Raw genomic sequence first — 22,451 nt, 5'->3', positions numbered from 1 at the left:
GCACAGCTCTGGCCATTGCAGCCATTTGGGGAGTGAACCAACAGATGGAAGACCTTTCTCTCTCTCTGCCTCTCTGTTAACTCTGCCTTTCAAGTAAATAAATAAATCTTAAAAAAAAAAAAAAAGACGACTAGAGTTTATGATGATGTATTATCTAGAATTCATAGAATTCTAGAGATAATTTAGGTAAGTGGATGCAATATAAAAAGGCTTTCAGTCTTTTTGAGGGCAAATGGCAACCAGTTCTAATGAGAGTTTCTTTTTTGAAAATTAGATTTGTAATTTAATGTGTTGACATGAATGATGCTGTGAGTGTTGTGGTTAAAGGTCCATTCAATATTTAACATATATGCATAATTACTCATAAATGTTTTCAGTGTATTTTCATCATTATAGCTCCCTACATAAAGTAGAAACAATACCATTCTTGGAACTTCTCCAATTTTATTAGGCTCTCTATCCCATTCTCTACACTCTCCTCTAAAAAACACTTTACTCTTCTAAAGAAAAAACTGAAGCCATTGGACAGCATGTATCATAAATCCCTTTCTCATCCTTCCTGACGTCCAGTAAACCTACTTTTACATCCCAGTCTCCCAGCTATTCAAAACCTTTTATTCCTGCTTTTGATACCATCCTTTTCTTTAAGAGTATTTCAAAAAGTTTAGAAATGGAACTATAAGTTTATTTTGTTGCAAAAAAAATTTGAAATCGATGCATATGAGAGGGTCTTAAAAAACTTCATGGAAAATGCTTACTATGAAAAAATTTCATGGATTTCCAAAGATTTTCCATCAAAATGAACTCATCTTTTAATTCCATTTTTCCATTAACTTTTTGAAGTACTCTGTGTATTTCCTCTAAGATTTTGGTCCATCAATGACTATTCCTTTACCTTGTATATTCATTCACCCCAACCCCCTGCTTCACTGGCATTTCATTATTATTATTAACATATTCATGTCTTTCTCTTCAAGGACAAAATAAAATCAACACAAAAGCCTCCTCTGACACTCTCAGTTACTGCTTAAGTCTCCTTCTTGTTCTTGCCAAGATTCTTCTTGCCAAGAACAGTTTTCACTCACAGTCAATTTCTTTACTTACATTCACATCTCAACCCATTGAAATATATCTACAGGATTCTTACAATCCTGTTGATCACCAAATTCATTAATGATTTCCAAACTGCCAAATCTAATAGCCACATTTCATCTTTTTCTTTCTGGATCTTTCCATTACATTTTGTACTGCTGATAACTATCAAATTTCTAGCTCTGATCACTTCTTTGAGCTATGCAGCTACATCCAGCTAGCAGTGAGGCATCCTTTACTTGAGTATTCAATAGGAACTTCAAACTCAGAATGTCCAAAACTAAACACATTATTTTCTCCCCTTAAAGTAGTTCTTCCTTTTGTATTCTCTTTCCTTCCCTTTCTCCCAATCTCTCCCTATATAATCATCCTCCCAAAAATCTAATAAAGAAATCACACTTATCTTTGATTCCTCTCTCTCTCTGACAATCCCTCCACCATATTCATTGAAATGGCGAATCTATTTAATTTAATCTCTGTTTCTTAAAGTAATGTCTTATTTTCTGTCTTTACTACTTTTAGCTTAATTCAGGATCTGATAATCACTTGCTTGTACTTCTACAATTGCCTCTCACCTAATTTCTCTGATGCCAATCCTGGCCCTGTAATCTTTCTTCAAAATGAAGCCAAAATGATCTAATATACAATTCTGATCATTTCACTAATCTTCTTAAAGTAGTTTTATAACTACTTCTTTTCATGATGACATACAATAATTTCTTGACTTAGTTTATGTAGATCATTGCTGGACAGTTATTGATTAGAACTTTATATTTCTAAATAAATAGCTTTTAGTAACTTGAATATTGCATACTGTATCAGGCCATTGTGTTTTCATGCAGTTCCTGTGCTTTTTTTTTTTATTGAGTCTTACAGAGCCCTCAACACTCAGATTATACATTAACTTTTCTATAATATCCTACACTAAGCCCCACATGTGGAATAAATATCTCACCTTAATACTTCCATAGTATGATTATTATCATTATATTACCACTGTGTAAAATAACTATCTATTTAAATGTTTACTTTACGGCCGGCGCCGGCCAGCACACTGGGTTCTAATCCCGGTCGGGGCACCTGAATCTGTCCCGTTGCCCCTCTTCCAGGCCAGCTCTCTGCTGTGGCCCGGGAAGGCAGTGGAGGATGTCCCAAGTGCTTGGGCCCTGCACCTGCATGGGAGACCAGAAGCACCTGGCTCCTGATCAGCGCGACGCACCAGCCGCAGCGCGCCGGCCGGGGCGGCCATTGGAGGGTGAACCAACGGCAAAAGGAATACCTTTCTCTCTGTCTCTCTCTCTCACTGTCCACTCTGCCTGTCAAAAAAAAAAAAAAAAAAATTAAATGTTTACTTTACTAGGTTATGAATTTGATAAAGGCCCATTATCTAAAGGTGTGTCTGCTGCACAGGTGTTTAATATTTTTGTTGAATTAAATTGAATTCTAATTCAGATTGCTTCTAATTTTTCCAGAGTTAAAAATAATACTACAATAAACACCTCTGTGCAAGTGATATTTTAATTTTAAATTTTATTATGATAAGATTCTATAATAAAAGATTATTGGGTCTAAAGGTATGGATAGTTCTTAAAGACTCTTCATATGGCCCATAGTTGAAAATATCTGTTAGTTCCTCACAGAACAAGTCTCACAACTATTAAGTAATTAGAAAACAAAGCACTTTTTTACTTTTGGCTTTAAAAACTATTTATACTAAAGAAAACAAATTACACATAAAGCTCTGATCTATATTATCCTATTTTTTTCTTATTTGCTAGTTCTTTAAATGAACTGTTTTCCACCCTCATCACAGGTTCTTATCTCAACTCTTTGGCATCTTCTGATGCACTTGACCTAGTATGAGATAAAGAAAGTAGTAAATGATTCCAGAAAGAAAACAAAAAAGGATGACATAAAATGAAAGATTTAGTGAGGAACAGGTACGATAAAGTGTGTGTAAAGGTTAATGATTGAGGCCGGCGCCGCGGCTCACTAGGCTAATCCTCCGCCTAGCGGCGCCGGCACACCGGGTTCTAGTCCCGGTCGGGGCGCCGGATTCTGTCCCAGTTGCCCCTCTTCCAGGCCAGCCCTCTGCTGTGGCCAGGGAGTGCAGTGGAGGATGGCCCAGGTGCTTGGGCCCTGCACCCCATGGGAGACCAGGAGAAGCACCTGGCTCCTGGCTCCTGCCATCGGATCAGCGCGGTGCGCCGGCTGCAGCGCGCTGGCCGCGGCGGCCATTGGAGGGTGAACCAACGGCAAAGGAAGACCTTTCTCTCTGTCTCTCTCTCTCTCACTGTCCACTCTGCCTGTCAAAAAAAAAAAAAAAGGTTAATGATTGAGAGAATTGTAGAGAATGGATGGCAATGTGATTAAAACAACCACACAAATATTTTAAGAGGAAAAAAAGAACAAAAAGAAAAAAAGTAAAATGGAAAATCAAACTATTTTTAAAATACAGAAAGCACATTTAAAAAGCATAAAATCTGTTAGCATTGTTTCTTTAAGAAAGTCTTCTAATTACCTATCCAAACAGGCAAACAGTCCAGATTTTCCACCTACTGCACAAAGTACTTTGGGAGCACAGCGAGGTCGTGTTATCAAGACTGTCTGATGAGACAGTCTATGTTCTGGCATAAAGTGGTACTTTAGGGCTTCATTCAAAAGATGTTTGCAAGTGCGGTCATCGCGAATAAGATGATTTGCTTCATAGAGTCTAGTGAGAAACTTAACACTCAGCAAAGGTAATCGTACACTATTTAGTAGCTGTGCTAAGTATTTCTGGCGTTCTTGTACATCATACTTGATCCAAGACTCCAGTGCATAAAAAACAGTCTCTTCGGTAGCTACATTCAAACAGTCATTGGAGACAATTTCATCCAAATCAGCATGTGTAAGCTCAAAAAACTCTTCAGTCTGGCAAACAGCTTCAAAATTCTGGCATATGTATTTAGTGGCTGCCAAATAAAGGTCATGGCAACCATATGTCTCTGCAAAACGAGAAATTCCAATGCAATTACCAGGATCAAGCTGGCTTTCAAGAAACGCACAACATTCCTTAAGGACAAGTTTTATCTGGAGTAGGTTGGCTGCTGGAAGGAGAGATTCAACTGTGTCCTGAGAAATAAAAACAGTCCCCGTATAGGCATATTCCACAATGGCCTGCAGAGCAGTTTCATCGATACATTGAAATTCAACTTCACTGTTCTCTTTTTCGGAAAGGTTTCCAGTGAACATAGCTTTGAAATATGGGCTGATGCTGGCAAGCACCACTTTGTGAGCATGAATTTTAACATCACCTACTCGAAGAATGATGTCACAGAGTTCGTGATGCTGACGAAGAAGATTCAAGCCCTGCAGGAGTTGTTCAGAATGTAAGTGGGTTAAGTTAGCAAGCATGTAGGTCGGGGATGTGTGGTCCATCTACAGAAAAACAAAAAGCATGGACAGTTATGTCAAAATAACCTGTGAAAATAACTGTTTTTCAAATAGCAAAAAATAAACCAAATATTTTGTTTATTTATGTGTATATTGATTATATTGATTTCAATTCACTAAATACTAGAACAGAGGCTATTAGGGTTAGAAGAAATTCAATAGAACCCTTTGGGGCTGGCACTATGGTGTAGCAGGTAAAGCTGCCATCTGCAGTACCAGCACCCCATATAGGTGCCAGTTCGAGACCCGGCTGCTCCACTTCTGCTCCAACTCTATACAATGGCCTGGGAAAGCAGTACAAGACGGCCCAAGTCCCTGGGCCCCTTCACCCTCATGGGAGACCCAAAAGAAACTCCTGGCTCCCGGCTCCAGCTGTTGCGGCCAATTGGGGAGTGAACCAGTGGATGGAAGACCTCTCTCTCTGTGCCTCTCCTCTCTCTGTGTAACTCTGACTTTCAAATAAATAAACAAATCTTAAAAACAAAACAAAACAAAGCAAAACAAAAAAACAGGCCAGCACTGCGGCTCACTAGGCTAATCCTCCACCTGTGGCGCTGACACCCCAGGTTCTAGCCCCAGTTGGGGAGCCGGATTCTGTCCTGGTTGCTCCTCTTCCAGTCCAGCTCTCTGCTGTGGCCCGGGAAGGCAGTGGAGGATGGCCCAAGTGCTTGGGCCCCTGCACCTGCATGGGAGACCAGGAGGAAGCACCTGGCTCCTGGCTTTGGATCGGCGCAGCACCAGCCGTAGTGGCCATTTTGGGGGTGAACCAACGGAAGGAAGACCTTTCTCTGTCTCTCTCTCACTGTCTAACTCTGCTTGTCAAAAATAAAAAAATAAATAAATAAATAAAAAATAAAAAAATAAAAAAACCAGAAGCCTTTTATTCTGTGTTTGTTAAATCGAAATCTATTATTAATGAAACTGTGAAAGAAAACTTGCTAGAAGTAAAATCAATTTTGAAAAAACATTATATTTGACTGCTTTCTCAATAATAAAAGTAATATGAATGCCTACCAATCAACAGATACATTAATTGGAAAGAAATTTTGTTAAACCAAAAGCTTTAAAAATTACTTTAATAAAAGAAGCTGAATTCAACAAAGGTATCATTATTGTCAATCCAACAACAGCATCACAACTATTGTTTACAGAACCCAACATTTTATAGTGAGGGCAATATAAATCACTTACTGATTTATATCACAGCCACTCAACTTTTAATCACAAATTCAGATTATGCCCATTTAATCTACTTAGCACCCTGTGATTCTGGAAAATAAAAATAAAAAAAGAATAAAAATAGTAGAGGAGAAAAGGGCTGAGAAAGAAAAGAAAAAAGACAGTAAGGACTGATAGGCTGAAAAAGACTCTCCAACATTCACATATTAATTCCTAATACCATGAATGTTACTTTATATGACAAAATAGGACTCTGTGGATGTGACCGAGGATTTTAAATTGGAGAGATTATCCTCCATCCTAGATGGTTCAAGTGAGCTCTAATTGCAATCAACACCCACTTTATAAGAAAGCAGAAATCTGACATAGACAGAAGAAGACAAGGTCATGTGACTATACAGGTAAAGACTGGAGGCCGGCGCCACGGCTCACTTGGTTAATCCTCTGCCTATGGCGCCGGCACCCCGGGTTCTAGTCCTGGTTAGGGCGCTGGATTCTGTCCCGGTTACTCCTCTTCCTGTCCAGCTCTCTGCTGTGGCCTGGGAGTGCAGTGGAAGATGGCCCAAGTGCTTGCACCCTGCACCTGCACGGGAGACCAGGAGGAAGCACCTGGCTCCTGGCTTCGGATCGGCACAGCACTAACTCTGCCTGTCAAAAAACAAAAACAAAAACAAAACAAAACAAAACAAAACATCTTGAGTGCTGTAGCTACCAGAAACTGGAAGAATCAAAAACAGATTCCTCCCTAAAATCTTCACAGGGAGCAAGCCTCTGCCACCTTAGTTTCAACTAACTGAAAGTAATTCCAGGTTTCTAGCCGCCACAAGGATCAGAGAAATGTAGAAACATATTATTTTTAAAAAAACTGCATTTGTGGTCATTTGCTTCAGCAGCCATAAGAAATTAATAGGTATGTATTTCAGAAAATATTGCACTACTTGCTTAGAAGGACTGAAGGAATATAAGATATCTATATAATACTAATTGTTTCCTCCCTGTCTTATTTCAAATACAAGTTATGGGGATAACAACACAGGTTTGGTATCCATCTTAAGAATATTATCAAATTAATTCAAATATTTTATATACTACTAAATAAAATAAATACTAGTAGGATAGAGTATAGCACTTTATTCCCACCCATTTTTATGTGGGAAAAATTAAAAAATTGAAACTTTTGTCTTCACCAAGAACTGTATCATTTTACACTGAATTTTTTTAAAAAGAATTTTATATTCAAGAGGCAGAGTTACAGACACCGAGAGTCTTCTTCTACAGAAAGAGAAGTCTTCTTCTACTGGTTTACTCCCCAAATGGCCACAACTACTAGTTCTGGGCCAGGCCAAAGCCAGGAGACAGGAGCTTCTTCCAGGTCTCCCATGTAGGTGCAGGGGCCCAAGCACTTGGGCCAGCTTCCACTGCTTTCCCAGGCTATTAGCAGCAGGGTGCTAGATCAGAAGTGGAACAGCCAGGATACAAACCTGTGTGTTTGTGATACTGGCTCTGGAGGTAGAGGTTTAACCTACTACGCCACAGCACCGGCCCTTAACACTGAATTTTAAGTCAGTTAATAAATTACGTTAATATGAACACCTTACCACTGAAATCATCCTCTACTTCTAATCTCTCCAAATAATCCCATATACATCTAGCAGAATAATTATCAAGTACTGTTTCAATCATAACATTTTGTTACATATTATAGTGTTGATTTTTTAAAGATTTATTTATTTATTTGAAATTCAGGAGTTACACAGAGAAAAGGAAAGGCAGAGAAAGACAGAGAGAGAAAGAGAGGTCTTCCATCCGATGGTTCATTCCCCAGTTGGCCACAACGGCTGGAGCTATGCGAATCCGAAGCCAGGAGCCAGAAGCTTCTTCCAGGTTTTCCACCCAGGTGCAGGGGCCCAAGGATTTGGGCCATCTTCTACTGCTTTCCCAGGCCATAACAGAGAGCTAGATTGGAAGTGGAGCAGCTGGGACTCAAACACCCAAATGGATGGTGGCACTGCAGGTGGTGGCTTTACCCGCTAGGCCACAATGCCATCCCCGAAGTGTGTTGATTTTTTTTTTTTTAACCTATTTTACTTCCTTTTTTTTTTTTTTTTAAGATTTATTTTATTTATTTGAAAGACAGAGTTACAAAGGGAAGTAGACGGCCGGTGCCGTGGCTCAATAGCCTAATCCTCCGCCTGTGGTGCCGGCACACCGGGTTCTAGTCCCGGTCGGGGCGCCGGATTCTGTCCCGGTTGCACCCCTTCCAGGCCAGCTCTCTGCTATGGGTCGGGAGTGCAGTGGAGGATGGCCCAAGTCCTTGGGCCCTGCACCCGCATGGGAGACCAGGAGAAGCCCCTGGCTCCTGGCTTCGGATCAGCACGATGCGCCGGTTGCATCGCGCCAGCCGCGGCAGCCATTGGAGGCTGAACCAACGGCAAAAGGAAGACCTTTCTCTCTGTCTCTCTCTCTCTCACTGTCCACTCTGCCTGTCAAAAAACAAAAACAAAACAAAACAAAACAAACAAAAAAAAAAAAACAAAGGGAAGTAGAGACAGAGAGAGAGGAGAGAGAGAGAGGCCTTCCATCCACCTTCTATCCACTAATTCACTCCCCAGATGGCTGCAACGGCTGGAGCTGTGCTGATTCAAAGCCAGGAACCAAGAGCTTCTTCCAGGTCTCCCAAGTGGGTGCAGAGGCCCAATGACTCTCTGTCTCTCTCTCTGCCATTCTGTAAATTTTCAAATAAATAAATAAATCTTAAAAAAAAAGTATTGTCTACCAAATAGCTTACCACCTGACAGATTTTTGTCTTTTCTCTCATCTTCCTTTTTACCATCAAATTCACAGGAAGTCTGTGTAAAAATTAACTTTATCAGGAAGTCTATAAAAGCATTTATGTATACTATTCTTTTGCATGCAATTAATTTAATTATACATGCTGTTTTTTGAAACACTCTCTTTGACCCTGATTTGTATGATTTAGCAAAGAGAATGATATTTATATTGAACAGTGAAGAGTGAATAACAGGAAAGGGGAAAGGATGTGGAAAATAAGAGAAGGGTTTGAAAAAGAACTAGTTAGTTTGTTAGCTCCTATCTTTCAGACTAAACAAATGTTTCAAGATACTGAACAAAACCTGCAAATGATATTTTGAATCATTGCCAGAGTCACTGACTAGAGACTTTTCAAATATAAGACAGTACATTCTACAATCTAATAAGATTCATGTTAACTTCAGGTAACATTCCAAAACAAAATATTAAAAATTTGATGTGACTACTTCGAAGAGGATGTAGAGATCTCTAAGACTAGGATAGGATGAAGTTAATAACAAGACATGGAATGGACTAATCATTTTCATTGTTCTACATATATAATGTCTTACAGATAAAGAAAATACACTTGATATTTAACTAGATGTTAGTAAAAAATCTTATAATGTCATTCACAATTTTCTTGAGAACATATATATATCATATGCATATTTCATATATATATATATATATTCCAGTTCAGCTAGCTAAATTAGCAACTGTTTGAATACCTACAGAATACTACTTAATGGAATGAGGACAGAAGGTATGTTTTAAGAGGTATCCAAAAATGAAGATCTGAACAGGTATGCACTTCAGTTTTTAAGCTGCAAAAGAGAGTAAAATACTGGCTAACAAAATGAGGATCCAGATTTTCTAAGAGGGAAAATTGTAGGAATTCTATAGTAGATTGCAAAACAACTACAGAAGTAACAGTAATAGAGAAAAGAGTCATGTGTACGCTGTATTAGTCAGATTTTCATTACTACAGTGAAATATATGAGCCAACTACATTTATAAAGAGAAAGGATTTATTTAGCTAACAGCTTTGGAGGTTCAAGTCCAAAACTGGGTAGCCCCATTCATTTGGCATCTGCTCTGTGTGACAGATGGCAATAGCAGCCCCTGTATAGAAGAAGGATCACATTGCAAGTCAGGAGGCAGACAAAATGGTTGAGATCAAACTCAGGCTTTTATATCACCCTCTTGCTGTAATTATCTTTTGAGGGCATGCCTTCAGTGACCTAACAATCTCCAACTAGGTCTCATCTCCTAAAGATTTCACTGCTACCCAAGAGTACCACCCTGGTGACCAATCCTCTAACACTGGGCTTCAGGGAGATATTTAACATCCAAACTAATATCCAAACCATAGCACCACAGCACTCAAGGGATATCCCTCAGCTTTGTAGATGATAGGAAGCTACAACAGAGAGTAAAACACTAGATTACAAAATAAGGATCCAAAAAGATCTGACATCTAAAAAGAAAAACTTGAGAGATAAATGTAAGAATTCTATAGTAGATTCCAAAACAACTACAAAAGTAACAGAGTAAGAAATAAAAGATGCTTCTGTAAGATGTGTTCAAAGGGTTGAGGGATTTTAATTTTAGTATTACTTTATGCACTAAGCTTATGTGGATTTAAGCTGCACTAATAGAACTATAATATACAGAATATTAAATTATTAAAGACATTTTTGCTTTTCTCTGCAAATGTGGGACCAAATATGGAGTACAGATCTTAGATATCATTCTTTAAAAGGGTAACAGAATTGAGGGTACTGAGTATAAAAAAAAAGGGGGAAATCTATGAGTTGTCATATGCAAAATCAGGTGATGAAAGTTAGTCAACAATAACAATATAGTAATAAAGGATTGTTTTGAGGATTAAATAAGTTTATCTATATATATCTTTTATATTATATATATAATAATGCTAGGATAGTGTCCATCAGTAAGCTTTGGATAATTATGTTATAACTAATGAATTCTTTGAGTTGTCTGCTTAAACAGCATTCAGATTTCTGTGTTGCACTACCTTTCATTACAGGATAAGAAAGCAACTTTGTACTAATAACATCTCAGGCAATACCAAGTGTTGCAGAACTGTTGATTCTCAAGTCAAGTTTAAGGAGTTTATGGCTAGCCTCATTGTTAGTGTAAATACAGATCACACAGTAATAGATCTTATTTTAAATTATTTTTTGTATTTCTAATTACAAACTAGGAAATACCATTTATATAGCATATGAAGCATGACACAATATACCTTTGAAATATATACATACAGATATATGTACACATACAACATGTAAACACAAACACACAAACATATTTACATATAAACACACATATTACGTACAACCAGATATGCAAGACACTATAATTTTAAGAGACTGGGTTTTGAAATCAGGCTACCTGGGTTACAATAATGTCTGTATTATTTAACAGCTATGTGATCTTGAGAAAGTCATCTTAACCTTAGAGTTTTCCCATTTGCAAAATACAGACAAAACAATACAAAAAAGCAGTAGTGGAAATGTCTTTATGTGCTAGCACATAACCACTCAATAATTATTAGATGCTATATACTACTATCAATACTATCCTTAAAAACACTTGGTTTTTGCCAGCTTAAAATGACTCCTTGGGGCCGGCGCCATGGTTCACTTGGTTAATCCTCCACCTGTGGCGCCAGCATCCCATATGGGCGCCGGGTTCTAGTCCCGGTTGCTCCTCTTCCAGTCCAGCTCTCTGCTGTGGCCCGGGAAGGCAGTGGAGGATGGCTCAAGTGCTTGGGCCCCTGCACCTGCATGAGAGATCAGGAGGAAGCATCTGGCTCCTGGCTTTGGATCGGCGTAGTTCCAGCCGTAGCGGCCATTTCGGGGGTGAACCAATGGAAGGAAGACCTTTCTCTCTGTCTCTCTAACTCTATCTGTCAAAAAAAAAAAAAAAAAAAAAAAAAGACTCCTTAAGAAGCCTGTTTGCTATCAAGTTAACAGTTACAATCCTGGCAAGGCCAAAGCCTGGTTAATTCCATAAAATAGATCCACAAGCTACTTTTATATTGACATGGTTCATTACTTAGTTCAAAGAAGAATAGCCAAACAGTCCGCTGCCCAGATCCTTGTCTCCCACACCACTAGTTCACTTCCCAAATTCCTGCTATGGCTGAGGCTGGGAACTAGGAACACAATCCAGGTATCCCACATTACATTAATGGCAGGAATCCAAGTACTAGAGCCATCCCTGCTGCCTCGCAAGCTCTGCATTAGCAGGCAACAGGAGTCAGGAGCCAGAGCCAGGAATTAAACTCAGGCACTCCAACATAGGACACAGGCATCTTAAACAGTGTATTAACCACTAGGCTAAACATTTCCTCTTCATAAATATATATATATATATATATTATTTATTTTATTTGAAAGTCAGAGTTACACAGAGAGAGGAGAGGCAGAGAGAAGAGAGGCAGAGAGAGAGAGAGAGGTCTTCCATCTGTTGGTTCACTCCCTAATTGGCCACAATGGCTGGAGCTGCGCCAATCCGAAGCCAGGAGCCAGGAGCCTCCTCCGGGTCTCCCATGCAGATGCAGGGGCCCAAGGACTTGGGCCATCCTCCACTGCCTTCCCAGGCCATAGCAGAGAGCTGGATCAGAAGTGGAGCAGACGGGTCTCGAACTGGTGCTCATATGGGATAACGGCGCTTCAGGCCAGGGCGTTAACCTGCTGTGCCACAGCGCCAGTCCCTCATATATATTTTTATCTTTATACTGAATGCGAATGACATAATATTCATTTGAAGAACTAATGAGAATAAGGTTTAAGTAAATAAATTGCATGCTTTTTAACCATTTATTTATTTGAAAGGCAGAATTACAAAGAAGGAGAAAGAGAGATCTTCTATCTGCTGGTCCACTCCCCAAATGGCCAAAACTACCAGAGCTGGGCCAGGCCAGAGACAGGAACCAGGAACTCCATCCAGGTCTCCCATGTGAATGGCCCAAGTACTTACTTGGGCCCTTTTCTGCTTCTTTCTTAGGCAATTAGCAGGGAGCTAGATGGGAAGGGGAGCAGCAGGGACTTGAACTGGTGCTCAAGTGGGATGCCGGCCTTATAGGAGGCAGATTAATCTGCTGAGCCACAATGCTAGGCTGAGAAATCATACATTTAATGCCTAACCAAAACAATTCCAATTCCAATTCCAATTCCGTTAGGTGAACCAACAGAAAAGGAGGACCTTTCTCTCTGTCTCTCTCTCTCTCACTGTCTAACTCTGCCTGTCCAAAAAAAAAAAAAAATGTAAATGGTTTCTAATGATATGAAAAAACTGCTCAACTAAATTTAAAAACAAAGAAATTAAAACATGAGTTGAGGCTGACATTGTGGCATAGTGGGTAAAGCCTCCACCTGTGATGCCAGCATCCCATATGGGTGCCAGTTCGAATCCCAGCTGCTCTACTTCTAATCCAGCTCCCTGCTAATGAGCCTGGGAAAACAGCAGAAGGCCCAAGTGCTTGGGCCACTGCACCCAGGTGGAAGACCCAAATGAAGCTCCTGGCTCCAGCCTGTATCAGCCCTAGCCACTGGGGCGTTTTGGGGAGTGAACCAGCAGATGGAGATCTGTCTCTCCTTCTCTCTCTGTAACTCTGTCTTTCAAAAAAATAAATAAATCTTTTTTAAAAAACTACAAGAGTTAGATACTCTCTTAACAAGTAAACTCTGTTGGTAAGCATGTGAGAAACAGTTACTCTCACTCATTGTTATGGGAATGTACCTCTGGAGATAAAGTTTCCAAAGTTTAGCAAAACTATGCCACAATCACACTTCTTTGCAGCAGTGAAAAGGATTTACATATATTTAAATATACTAATACATAATTTACATGTAGCATAAAATACACAAGATGTATTTGTATAAATACATGCAATATTATTTTAAAGAAAAATAAATTCTATCCTCTAGCTCTGTCTATTGAAAAGGCCTAGAAAAAAAATATGATCATTACAGTAGTAAATAGCATTCCTAGCACCCAGGTGTGGTCTCCAAGTACCACTTCCCTCAAAGAAAATGTAACTCCTTGAACAAATGGCTGATTCCAGGGCTGGGGCAGATGTCAAGACAAATTTGGAATCTTTACATATTAGATAGCAAGAAGCTATTAAATGACTACTAGAGTTGTATGAAAAAAATTTCAAGTACCAAATCAAATAGGCTTTCAGTAGTTTAAAGATGAGACAAACAGATGATCAATAACACTAACTGCAATTGATTCATACATTTCAGATGTTAAAATCTTGAGTTCATATTGATAATTTGATCACCACTGGAGGATGGTAATGAACTCATTAAACAGCAAATAACAGGAAAACAGTAAGATTTTATGAAGTCTTTCCTGTGTTAACTGTACCACTGGGTCTCTGTAAAAGTACTCCAGTTAATAAAGAAAGAAGAAATGATTAAGTGTTATGATTTTGTACCCATAATGAGAAGAAGTAGGAAATGATTATGAAATGCTGCTAACATCATGAAAAGTGATGCAATAACACACCAGTAAGAGGATCAGAGAACAGAAAAAGCATGTTAAACTATACCAGAAAGCATGTTAAACTAAACCAGAAAGATGGAATTAACAAAAACATACTGTAAAAAACATTTTGGAATAACCCAAATTCTTCAACAAATAACTAGAAGAAACAAAGAGAATGAAGGCATAGATTAAAATAAATTTAGAGATCAGCATTATAGTACTGTGTGTTAAGCCACTGCTTGTAATCTGGTTTTTTAATCAGAGTGCTGGTTTGAGTCCCAGCTGCTCTGCTTCTGATCCAGCTTCCCACTAATGTGCCTGAGAAAGTAACAGTGGATCCAACAGTGGTTGGATCCTTGCCTCTCACATGGGAGAGCTAAATGAGAGTGCCAGGCTCATGGCTTCAGCTTGGCCCAGCTGTCACTGTTAAAATAATTTGGGAATTAATCAATCATTGGAAGATTGATCTTTCTCTTCAACAAGTAAGTAAATAATATATATGTAAATAAACTTACATTCCTTCATTTTATTCTTAATTTTGTTCCCATTAAACAAATACTTTGGGGGCTGGTGCTGTGGTGTAGCAGGTAAATCCGCCGCCTGCAGTGCGGCATCCCATATGGGCACCGGTTTGAGTCTCGGCTGCTCAACTTCCGATCCAGCTCTCTGCTATTGCCTGGGAAAGAAGTAGAAGATGGCTCAAGTTCTTGAGCCCCTGCGCCTGCATGGGAGACCTGGAAGTGGCTCCTCACTCCTGGCTTCGGATCAGCTTAGCTCTGGCCATTGCGGTCATTTGGGAAGTGAACCAGTGAATGGAAGACCTCTTTCTCTCTCTGGATCGACCTCTCTCTGTAACTCTCTCAAATAGATATAAATCTTAAAAAAAAAAAACAACACTTTGTAGTACTCTAAATGTAGCTAATCAATCAAAATTGAATAAACAGTATCTATTTGAAAAGTTTTAATAGGGTAATAGTAATGCAAGTCACCTTTAACCATATTCTTGTTGCATAAACACCCATAATATAATGTTAGGTGAAACTAAAATAAAATCAAATTTGCATAGTCTACAATAACTTTACAATTTTAAAAGGTTAAACCAAGATAATAAATGTCAAACTGCGAGTTTAGTATTTATTTATTTAATTGACACCTGAGCTCCAACCCAGTGGTGCTTAAATCAGTTGGGAGGCAATTAACTGCTATCACACTAGTGTAAATATAGATTACAACCAGAACAAATAAATGAGAAATGAAGACTGCTTAAAAAAAAAGAACTCAAATATTTTTGTAAGAAGCGTGATTTATGAAGTTTGGAGAATATTTAGCATTAAGTACTCTTTCCATATATTTCTTTCCTACAACTCAACTCTCTTCAAAGTTGAAATGAACTAATAATGATGGTTTATAATTTTATCAGTGAACCAATGGAACAAGTTGGTATATTTCCATTTCCTGAGATTGAGTCTTATTATATCTGGAGAAACAAAAGTATAATTAGAAACCTATCATAACATGAATCACTGTATCACAACACAGAAGAAAACAAGTCCCTAATAATTACTACACATCCAGTAAAAGCTCTAAGGCACATAACTAATTTCTGTCCACTAATAAACTATTTACAACAGATGTTAAAATACTGATAATGTACAGAGATTAATGATTAAAATGCAATAAAAATTGGATTTTTGCTACAAATTATGGTTGACTAAAGACATAAATATATAATATATATAAATATATATATAAATATATAATGGCTTTGGGACACAGAGCTAAGTAAATTAAAATATATCACTCATATAAATCAAAGAAACCTATTTTAGGGGCAGGTGTTTGGCATAGTGGTTAAGATGCTGTTTGTGTGCCTGCATCCCATATCAGAGTGCCTGGGTTAGAGTCCCAGCTTCACTCCTAATTCCAGCTTCCTGCTAATAGACATGCTGAAAGGAGAGGCAGCAGAGGATGAGGATGGCTCCCTGCCACCCACATAGGAAACCTGGATTAAGTTCTCAGTTCCCGGAATTGGCCTGGTCCAGCACAGGTGTCCTGGTCTCTAGATGTTGTAGGCATTTGGGTAGTGAACCAGTGGACAGAAGCTCCTTCTTTCTTTGTCTCTCAAATAAACTATAAAAAAGAAAGCCTACTTAATCCTACATGTATAAAGCTAAATTCATAGTGTCATTAAAGTTTTGACTTGGCAGGCGCCGTGGCTCACTAGGCTAATCTTCTGCCTGCAGCACCAGCACATCGGGTTCTAGTCCCGGTTGGGGCACCGGATTCTGTCCTGGTTGCTCCTCTTCCAGTCCAGCTCTCTGCTGTGGCCCGGGAGTGCAGTGGAGGATGGCCCAAGTGCTTGGGCCCTGCACCCGCATGGGAGACCAGGAGAAGCACCTGGCTCCTGGTTTCAGATCAGCATAGTTCTGGCCATAGCAGCCATTTGGGGGGTGAACCAATGGAAGGAAGACCTTTCTCTCTGTCTCTCTCACTGTCTAACTCTGCCAGTACAAAAAATAAATAAATAAATAAATAAGATTTTGACTCAAACAAAAGCTAAAGATTCAAGATAAAAACTCAAAAAGGATAGACTGAAATATACTATAAAATAATATATAATAAAAGGGATGAATGATTAATAATGGAAAAATCTAAATTTATCCTGTAATTTTAACACTCTCGCTCGTCGGCGCTGTGCTGATCTCTCACAGCTGATCAGCTGTGCTGATCTCTCTCTGTGTAACTCTGACTTTCAAATAAATAAAAAAATCTTTTTAAAAAATAGTGTGTTTCACTATTCTAGAATTTGAATAACAATTTGTACTCTACATATCTACAATTAAATATAAAAGATTTCCTAGTTAGTACACAGGGATCCTTAGAATTCAAGAATAATTTTTTTTATTTTTTATTTATTTGAAAGTCGGAGTTACACAGAGAGAGGAGAGGCAGACAGAGAGAGATCTTCCATCCTCTGGTTCACTTCCCAGAAGGCCGCAACAGCTGGAGCTGCGCCCATCTAAAGCCAGGAGCCAGGAGCTTTTTCTGGGTCTCCCTCATGGGTGCAGGGGGGCCATCTTCTACTGCTTTCCTAGGACATAACAGAGAGCTGGATTGGAAGTGGAGCAGCCAGGTCATGAATGGGCACCCATATGGGATGCCAGCGCTTCAGGCCAGGGTGTTGACCTACTGTGCTACAGCACTGGCCCCAAGAATAATATTTTTTTAAAAAAACTTTGTTCTTGTGATAGAAATAAACAAAATATACAATAGATGAGATTTATGTCCACATGTAATCCTAAAAGATAATTAGTAAAATCTGTGATGCCAACGAAGATGCATTTTTTAAAATATCAAATCATGAAGACTAATGTATTTTTCATGTCTTCATCAAGATGACAAAATCTAACAGATATAAAATAAATTACACTCTATAACATACAGTGATACAGAGACCAGAGGAAAAAGAAGGGTCAAAAGCAATACTCATCTAGCTTTGCTCATAGGGAAAGGATATGATAATGGCTGGATTTAAGAATCTAGGTACCTTAAAAAGTATTCTTCATAGAGAGAAGGGGTAATTCTTAAGCTTCTACCATAGAGTTGATGATGAAATATCATTCAAGATTTTCCAAGTTTCTCTTCTCTGATTTCATGATTACCACATAACCTCTAGTTATTAACCTGGCTTCCCAAGTTCTTGGATACAGGAAGAGTGCACTGGATTTGGAACCTGAAAATTCCAATCACTGGAAACGGTAATTTGTTCCAACACAAACTGGCATTCCAATGTGTGCATTCTAACTTACGCATCATTCTCTAGTTCGAATTGCCTTCCTGAAGTCTGTACATACATAAGTGAAAGTATACATTTGATCTTCTTAGGCAGGAAATATAAAGAGGACACTCTTTTCCACTGACAACTATTACAATCATCTTTTCTTTTTCACTTCCTGTCCTTATCCTGTCGCTAAAATGAAATGTGAAGAAAAAAATAAAATAAACTTTATTTTGGCCTACTGAAATAATTTGGACACATTCATTTAAACATCAAAATAACTAACAAGTTGTCTAGAATTTAAACCAAAACATAGGATATACATTTACACAGCCTCATTTACATTAATGCTCTATTCCCCAAGAATAAAGAAACCCAGGATGTTCAAATTGTGCTCTAAGGAAAAATTCAGATTTTTGAACTTGCACTAGCCAGCAACTTTATTTATAAAGGGGTTTGGCATGTGAGTCAACCGTTCCAAGACTTAAAGAAGTATTTAAAAGACATCTCATGCGGAGCAGGGAAGGAATACTTGCATTTGAAGTTATTCAAATAAAAACTAAGACCTCCCTCATTGGATGATTCAACAGTAATTGTATTATTCCATTAAAACAACAATGACAGCTATATTTCATACTCCACATCATTCAGCCTCATACTAGACATTGCAACTCAACTGTGTCCGCTTAGGTTTCACTGAGAAAACGCCGCCTAAATTCTCAGTTCGCCTTAACAAACGTCTACCGTTGCTAAACCCACGGAGCAGAAGTCTCTTAGGACCGCGATGCCATGAACTTGCACCGCAACCGAAATCGTCTTTGCAACCTCCGTCTCCTGGAGACTCGACCGGCTGCTGAGACCGTGAGAATCCTGCAGGGAGCCTCGGGTGGCAGAGACGGGGTAGAGGGAAGGTCTGAGTCCCGCGGAGGAACGTCTACAGGGGAGCGGTTAGCTGCAGAGACTAACAGACCCGGCTCCAGATGATGTACATTTAAAGAGAATTTAGTGACGGGCGTAGGGGAAAGTGACAGAAAATCATTGCCCTCCTCCGTTAGAAGGTGAAGAGAAGTACGAAAAGAGGGCAAGGGGAGGAGGGCGGGGAGAGTAAGGGCCCCAAGGACCAGGAATGGAGAAGAGCACCCGATCTGTGAGCTGGGCCTTGGTTCGGACCGCCGGTCCCGTTAGGCGGGCGGCAGGATGAAAGCATCGCGCTCACTCAGGGTAGTGGAGAAGTAAAAGCATTTACAGCGGTCACCAGCCCTGCACAAGAAGATGTCGTCTCTCTTTCCCCGCCAGCTCCCCTTCATTCCCGTACCTCTCATTCTGGCACCAGCGACACTCGGGCAAAACTCTGCCAAAGCCCGCGCCGCGGGAGGACAGCAAAAGGAAAATACCTGAGTCCCAGGAATCTCGCTGACAGCGACAGGAGGAGGAGCCGTGGACAAGTGGAGCCCGGGTAAGATCCTCTCTTGGCTCTGGTCAAACCCAACTCTTACGGGTGGGGCGGGGAGCTTCCGCCCGGAGCTTGGAGAGCGTCACTTCCTTCTGTCACCACCCGTCCTCCTCGGCGCTCTAGCTACGTTCGCAGCGTTCTGACTTCCTCTTCCAGGAGCCTTCGGCCTATAACACCTGACGTGGACTACAAGACCCAGCATCCACCACGGTAACTTGATTTCCGGGGTCAGGGGAGCCGCGCTAGGTGCATCACCATGGAAGCGATCGGTTTGGTCACGTGGGGCCCCTGGTTACGCCCGGTGGCGGCTGTGGGGTCTGGGGCTCACGCGGGGGCCATTTTGCCAAAGGCTGCCTCCCGGAGTCGGAGGCGGCCTGGCACCTGGCTAAAGCTGTTCCTTCTGATCCTCTGCAGCTTAGAGCTTGAAGAAGAACTGAAAGGCTGGGCTCCATCGAGCCCCTGGGAGACGGCAATGGTTCCCTCCAGCCAGCGCCACCTGACGACCCTCCATGGCGACTGCGCCCTCCTCGCTCTTCCTGCTGCCGCCCCTTCCAACCCCGTGTGCCGGTCGCCTCCAGAGCCGCAGTCGTCCTTCCACCTCAGAGACTGATGATAGTCGAATAGGGGGCGCCATGAGAGGAGAGAAAAACTATTACTGCCGTGGAGCTGCTGGGGACCACGGTTCCTGCCCCCCTACACCATTGCCTCTGGCCTCAACCCTCTTGATGCCCGCGGAAGCGGTCTCGAGTAGCTGGTCCAGCTCTGGAGGTGGTTTGTCAGCGGGAGATGAAGAGGAGACTCGGCTCCTTCAACTCTTGCGCACCGCCCCGGATCCTTCCGAGGCCTTACAGGCTTTGCAAGCTGCTCTGCCGCGGCGGGGCGGCCGGCTTGGCTTCCCTAGACGCAAGGAGGCATTGTATAGGGCCCTGGGCCGGGTGCTCGTGGAAGGGGGTAGTGATGAGAAGCGGCTCTGCTTGCAACTTCTCTCGGACGTTCTCCGGGGGCAAGGGGAGGCAGGCCAGCTGGAAGAGGCCTTTAGCCTGGCCCTTCTGCCTCAGTTAGTTGTCTCCTTGCGAGAAGAGAATCCAGCCTTACGGAAAGATGCGCTGCAGATCCTGCACATATGTCTGAAGCGTAGTTCTGGCCAGGTGCTGAGAATGCTTATACAGCAAGGACTGGAAAGTACCGATACTCGGCTTAGAGCTTCCACGGCACTATTGCTCCCGATCTTGCTTACTCCTGAGGATTTGTTGCTTGGCCTGGATCTCACCGAGGTAATCATCTCTCTAGCCCGAAAGCTTGGCGATCAGGAGATAGAAGAAGAATCGGAGACAGCTTTCTCTGCACTTCAACAAATTGGGGAGCGACTTGGCCAAGAGAGGTTTCAGTCCTATATCTCTCGCCTGCCCTCTGCTCTGAGGAGACACTACAATCGCCGCCAGGAGACCCAGTTTGGAACTCAGGTTCCTTATTATTTGGAACTTGAAGCGTCTGGTTTTCCCGAAGAGCCTCTTCCCTGTGCGGTGGCTCTTTCCAATAGCAATCTTAAATTTGGGATTATTCCTCAGGAGCTGCATTCAAGATTATTGGATCAGGAAGACTATAAGAACCGGACTCAGGCTGTTGAAGAATTAAAGCAGGTGCTGGGAAAATTTAACCCTAGTTCTACCCCTCATTCTAATCTTGTTAGTTTCATTAGCTTATTGTATAACTTGCTAGACGATTCTAACTTCAAAGTGGTCCATGGCACACTTCAGGTCCTGCATATACTAGTTACTCGCCTTGGAGAGCAGGTACAACAATTCTTGGGACCAGTTATAGCAGCTTCTGTCAAAGTGCTGGCAGACAATAAGTTGGTAATCAAGCAAGAATACATGAAAATCTTCCTCAAGCTAATGAAGGAAGTAGGTCCTCAGCAGGTGCTTTGTTTACTGCTGGAACATCTCAAACATAAGCATTCCAGAGTAAGAGAGGAGGTGGTGAACATTTGCATCTGCTCCCTCCTGACTTATCCCAGTGAGGATTTTGACCTACCCAAGCTGTCTTTTGATCTAGCCCCAGCTCTTGTAGATAGCAAACGCAGGGTACGCCAGGCAGCTCTAGAAGCCTTTGCTGTGCTGGCATCATCAATGGGCTCAGGTAAAACCAGCATCCTTTTTAAAGCTGTGGATACTGTTGAACTGCAAGATAATGGTGATGGAGTAATGAATGCTGTGCAGGCCAGATTGGCTAGAAAAACCTTACCCAGGCTAACAGAACAGGGATTTGTGGAATATGCAATGCTCATGCCATCTTCTGCCCAGGGTAGGTCAAGCCATTTGGCACATGGAGCAGATACAGACTGGCTTTTGGCTGGTAACAGAACTCAGAGTGCACACTGTCACTGTGGTGACAACACAAGGGATAGCATGCAGCTTTATGGATCTTACAGTCCAACTATCTGTACCCGAAGGGTATTAAGTGCAGGAAAAGGAAAAAATAAGTTACCATGGGAAAATGAGCAGCCTGGAGTCATGGGAGAAAACCAGACCTCCAGTTCCAAGGATATAGAGCAGGTATGTTTCTTCTCCAATTTTTTTAGTTGAAACTGTGTAAGAATTTAAAATGAAAATATGGCTGTGATACTTAAGGGAGAGGCTGCTTGAGAGCTGTTATGTTTTGTTTTAAATCAATTTGAATGCTGAATTGGGTATCTATTATGGTCACATAAGATGATTTAATAGATTTTCCTCCTAGATGGATTGCATTGATTTTGAGGCACAATGTGAAACAGACAATACCTGGATTTCAATTTTGGCTTGCCACCTTGGTGTGTCCATAACTTCATTAACATTACAAACATTGAATACCTAGTTAAGTGTCAGATAAAATCCAAGTTCTGGGATTAGACCAGTTCCACCTCATTTAGGGGAAAAAAACCAATAGGGCAGTTAACAAATTTGTTTAGTGCTAAAATAGAAAAGTTAACAGTCCTGTGGGGGTACTAAAGATAGAAAAAATAATTCCACTGAAGAAGTCAAAATAGCCTTCAATGTAGATGTGACATTTGAACTGAGATCCACCTTCCCAGTTTTTATTGTAAAAATTCCAGATACACAGGTAAATTAGGAGTATAGTGATTTACTCACATACTTCATCTATGTTTACCACTTGTTATTATCTTAATGTATTTGT

The 22,451-nt window shown here is 40.7% G+C and overlaps 2 protein-coding genes across 22 annotated transcripts in view; one reads left to right on the top strand and one right to left on the bottom strand.

Annotated features, from left to right (window-relative positions):
• Nucleotides 1-19,474, bottom strand: part of KLHL28 (kelch like family member 28) — a 32,694-nt gene extending 13,220 nt beyond the window's left edge. The window contains exons 1-3 of one of the 8 annotated variants that reach the window (XM_051822804.2): nt 19,219-19,374; nt 14,562-14,722; nt 3,614-4,512 (exon numbers count right to left, since the gene is read on the bottom strand). In XM_051822804.2, coding sequence (XP_051678764.1) covers nt 3,614-4,512 — 899 coding nt within the window. In that variant the 5' untranslated portion in view covers nt 14,562-14,722; nt 19,219-19,374. Of the gene's footprint in view, nt 1-3,613; nt 4,513-6,138; nt 6,355-8,292; nt 11,456-14,561; nt 14,723-17,593; nt 18,017-19,139 lie in introns of all 8 variants that reach the window. The other 7 variants (XM_070053718.1, XM_051822803.2, XM_070053719.1 and 4 more) reach the window with 7 other exon arrangements.
• Nucleotides 19,383-22,451, top strand: part of TOGARAM1 (TOG array regulator of axonemal microtubules 1) — a 76,771-nt gene continuing 73,702 nt past the window's right edge. For 5 of the 14 annotated variants that reach the window (XM_070053705.1, XM_070053702.1, XM_070053704.1 and 2 more), the window contains exon 1: nt 19,552-21,832. In XM_070053705.1, coding sequence (XP_069909806.1) covers nt 19,787-21,832 — 2,046 coding nt within the window. In that variant the 5' untranslated portion in view covers nt 19,552-19,786. Of the gene's footprint in view, nt 19,488-19,516; nt 21,833-22,451 lie in introns of those variants that run through there. The other 9 variants (XM_002718163.5, XM_008269543.4, XM_008269544.4 and 6 more) reach the window with 4 other exon arrangements.

Source organism: Oryctolagus cuniculus, chromosome 12, assembly GCF_964237555.1.
Source record: "Oryctolagus cuniculus chromosome 12, mOryCun1.1, whole genome shotgun sequence".
Taxonomy (NCBI): domain Eukaryota; kingdom Metazoa; phylum Chordata; class Mammalia; order Lagomorpha; family Leporidae; genus Oryctolagus; species Oryctolagus cuniculus.
The sequence above is the reverse complement of the archived record's forward strand: the minus strand, read 5'-3'. Positions and strand labels throughout refer to the sequence as shown.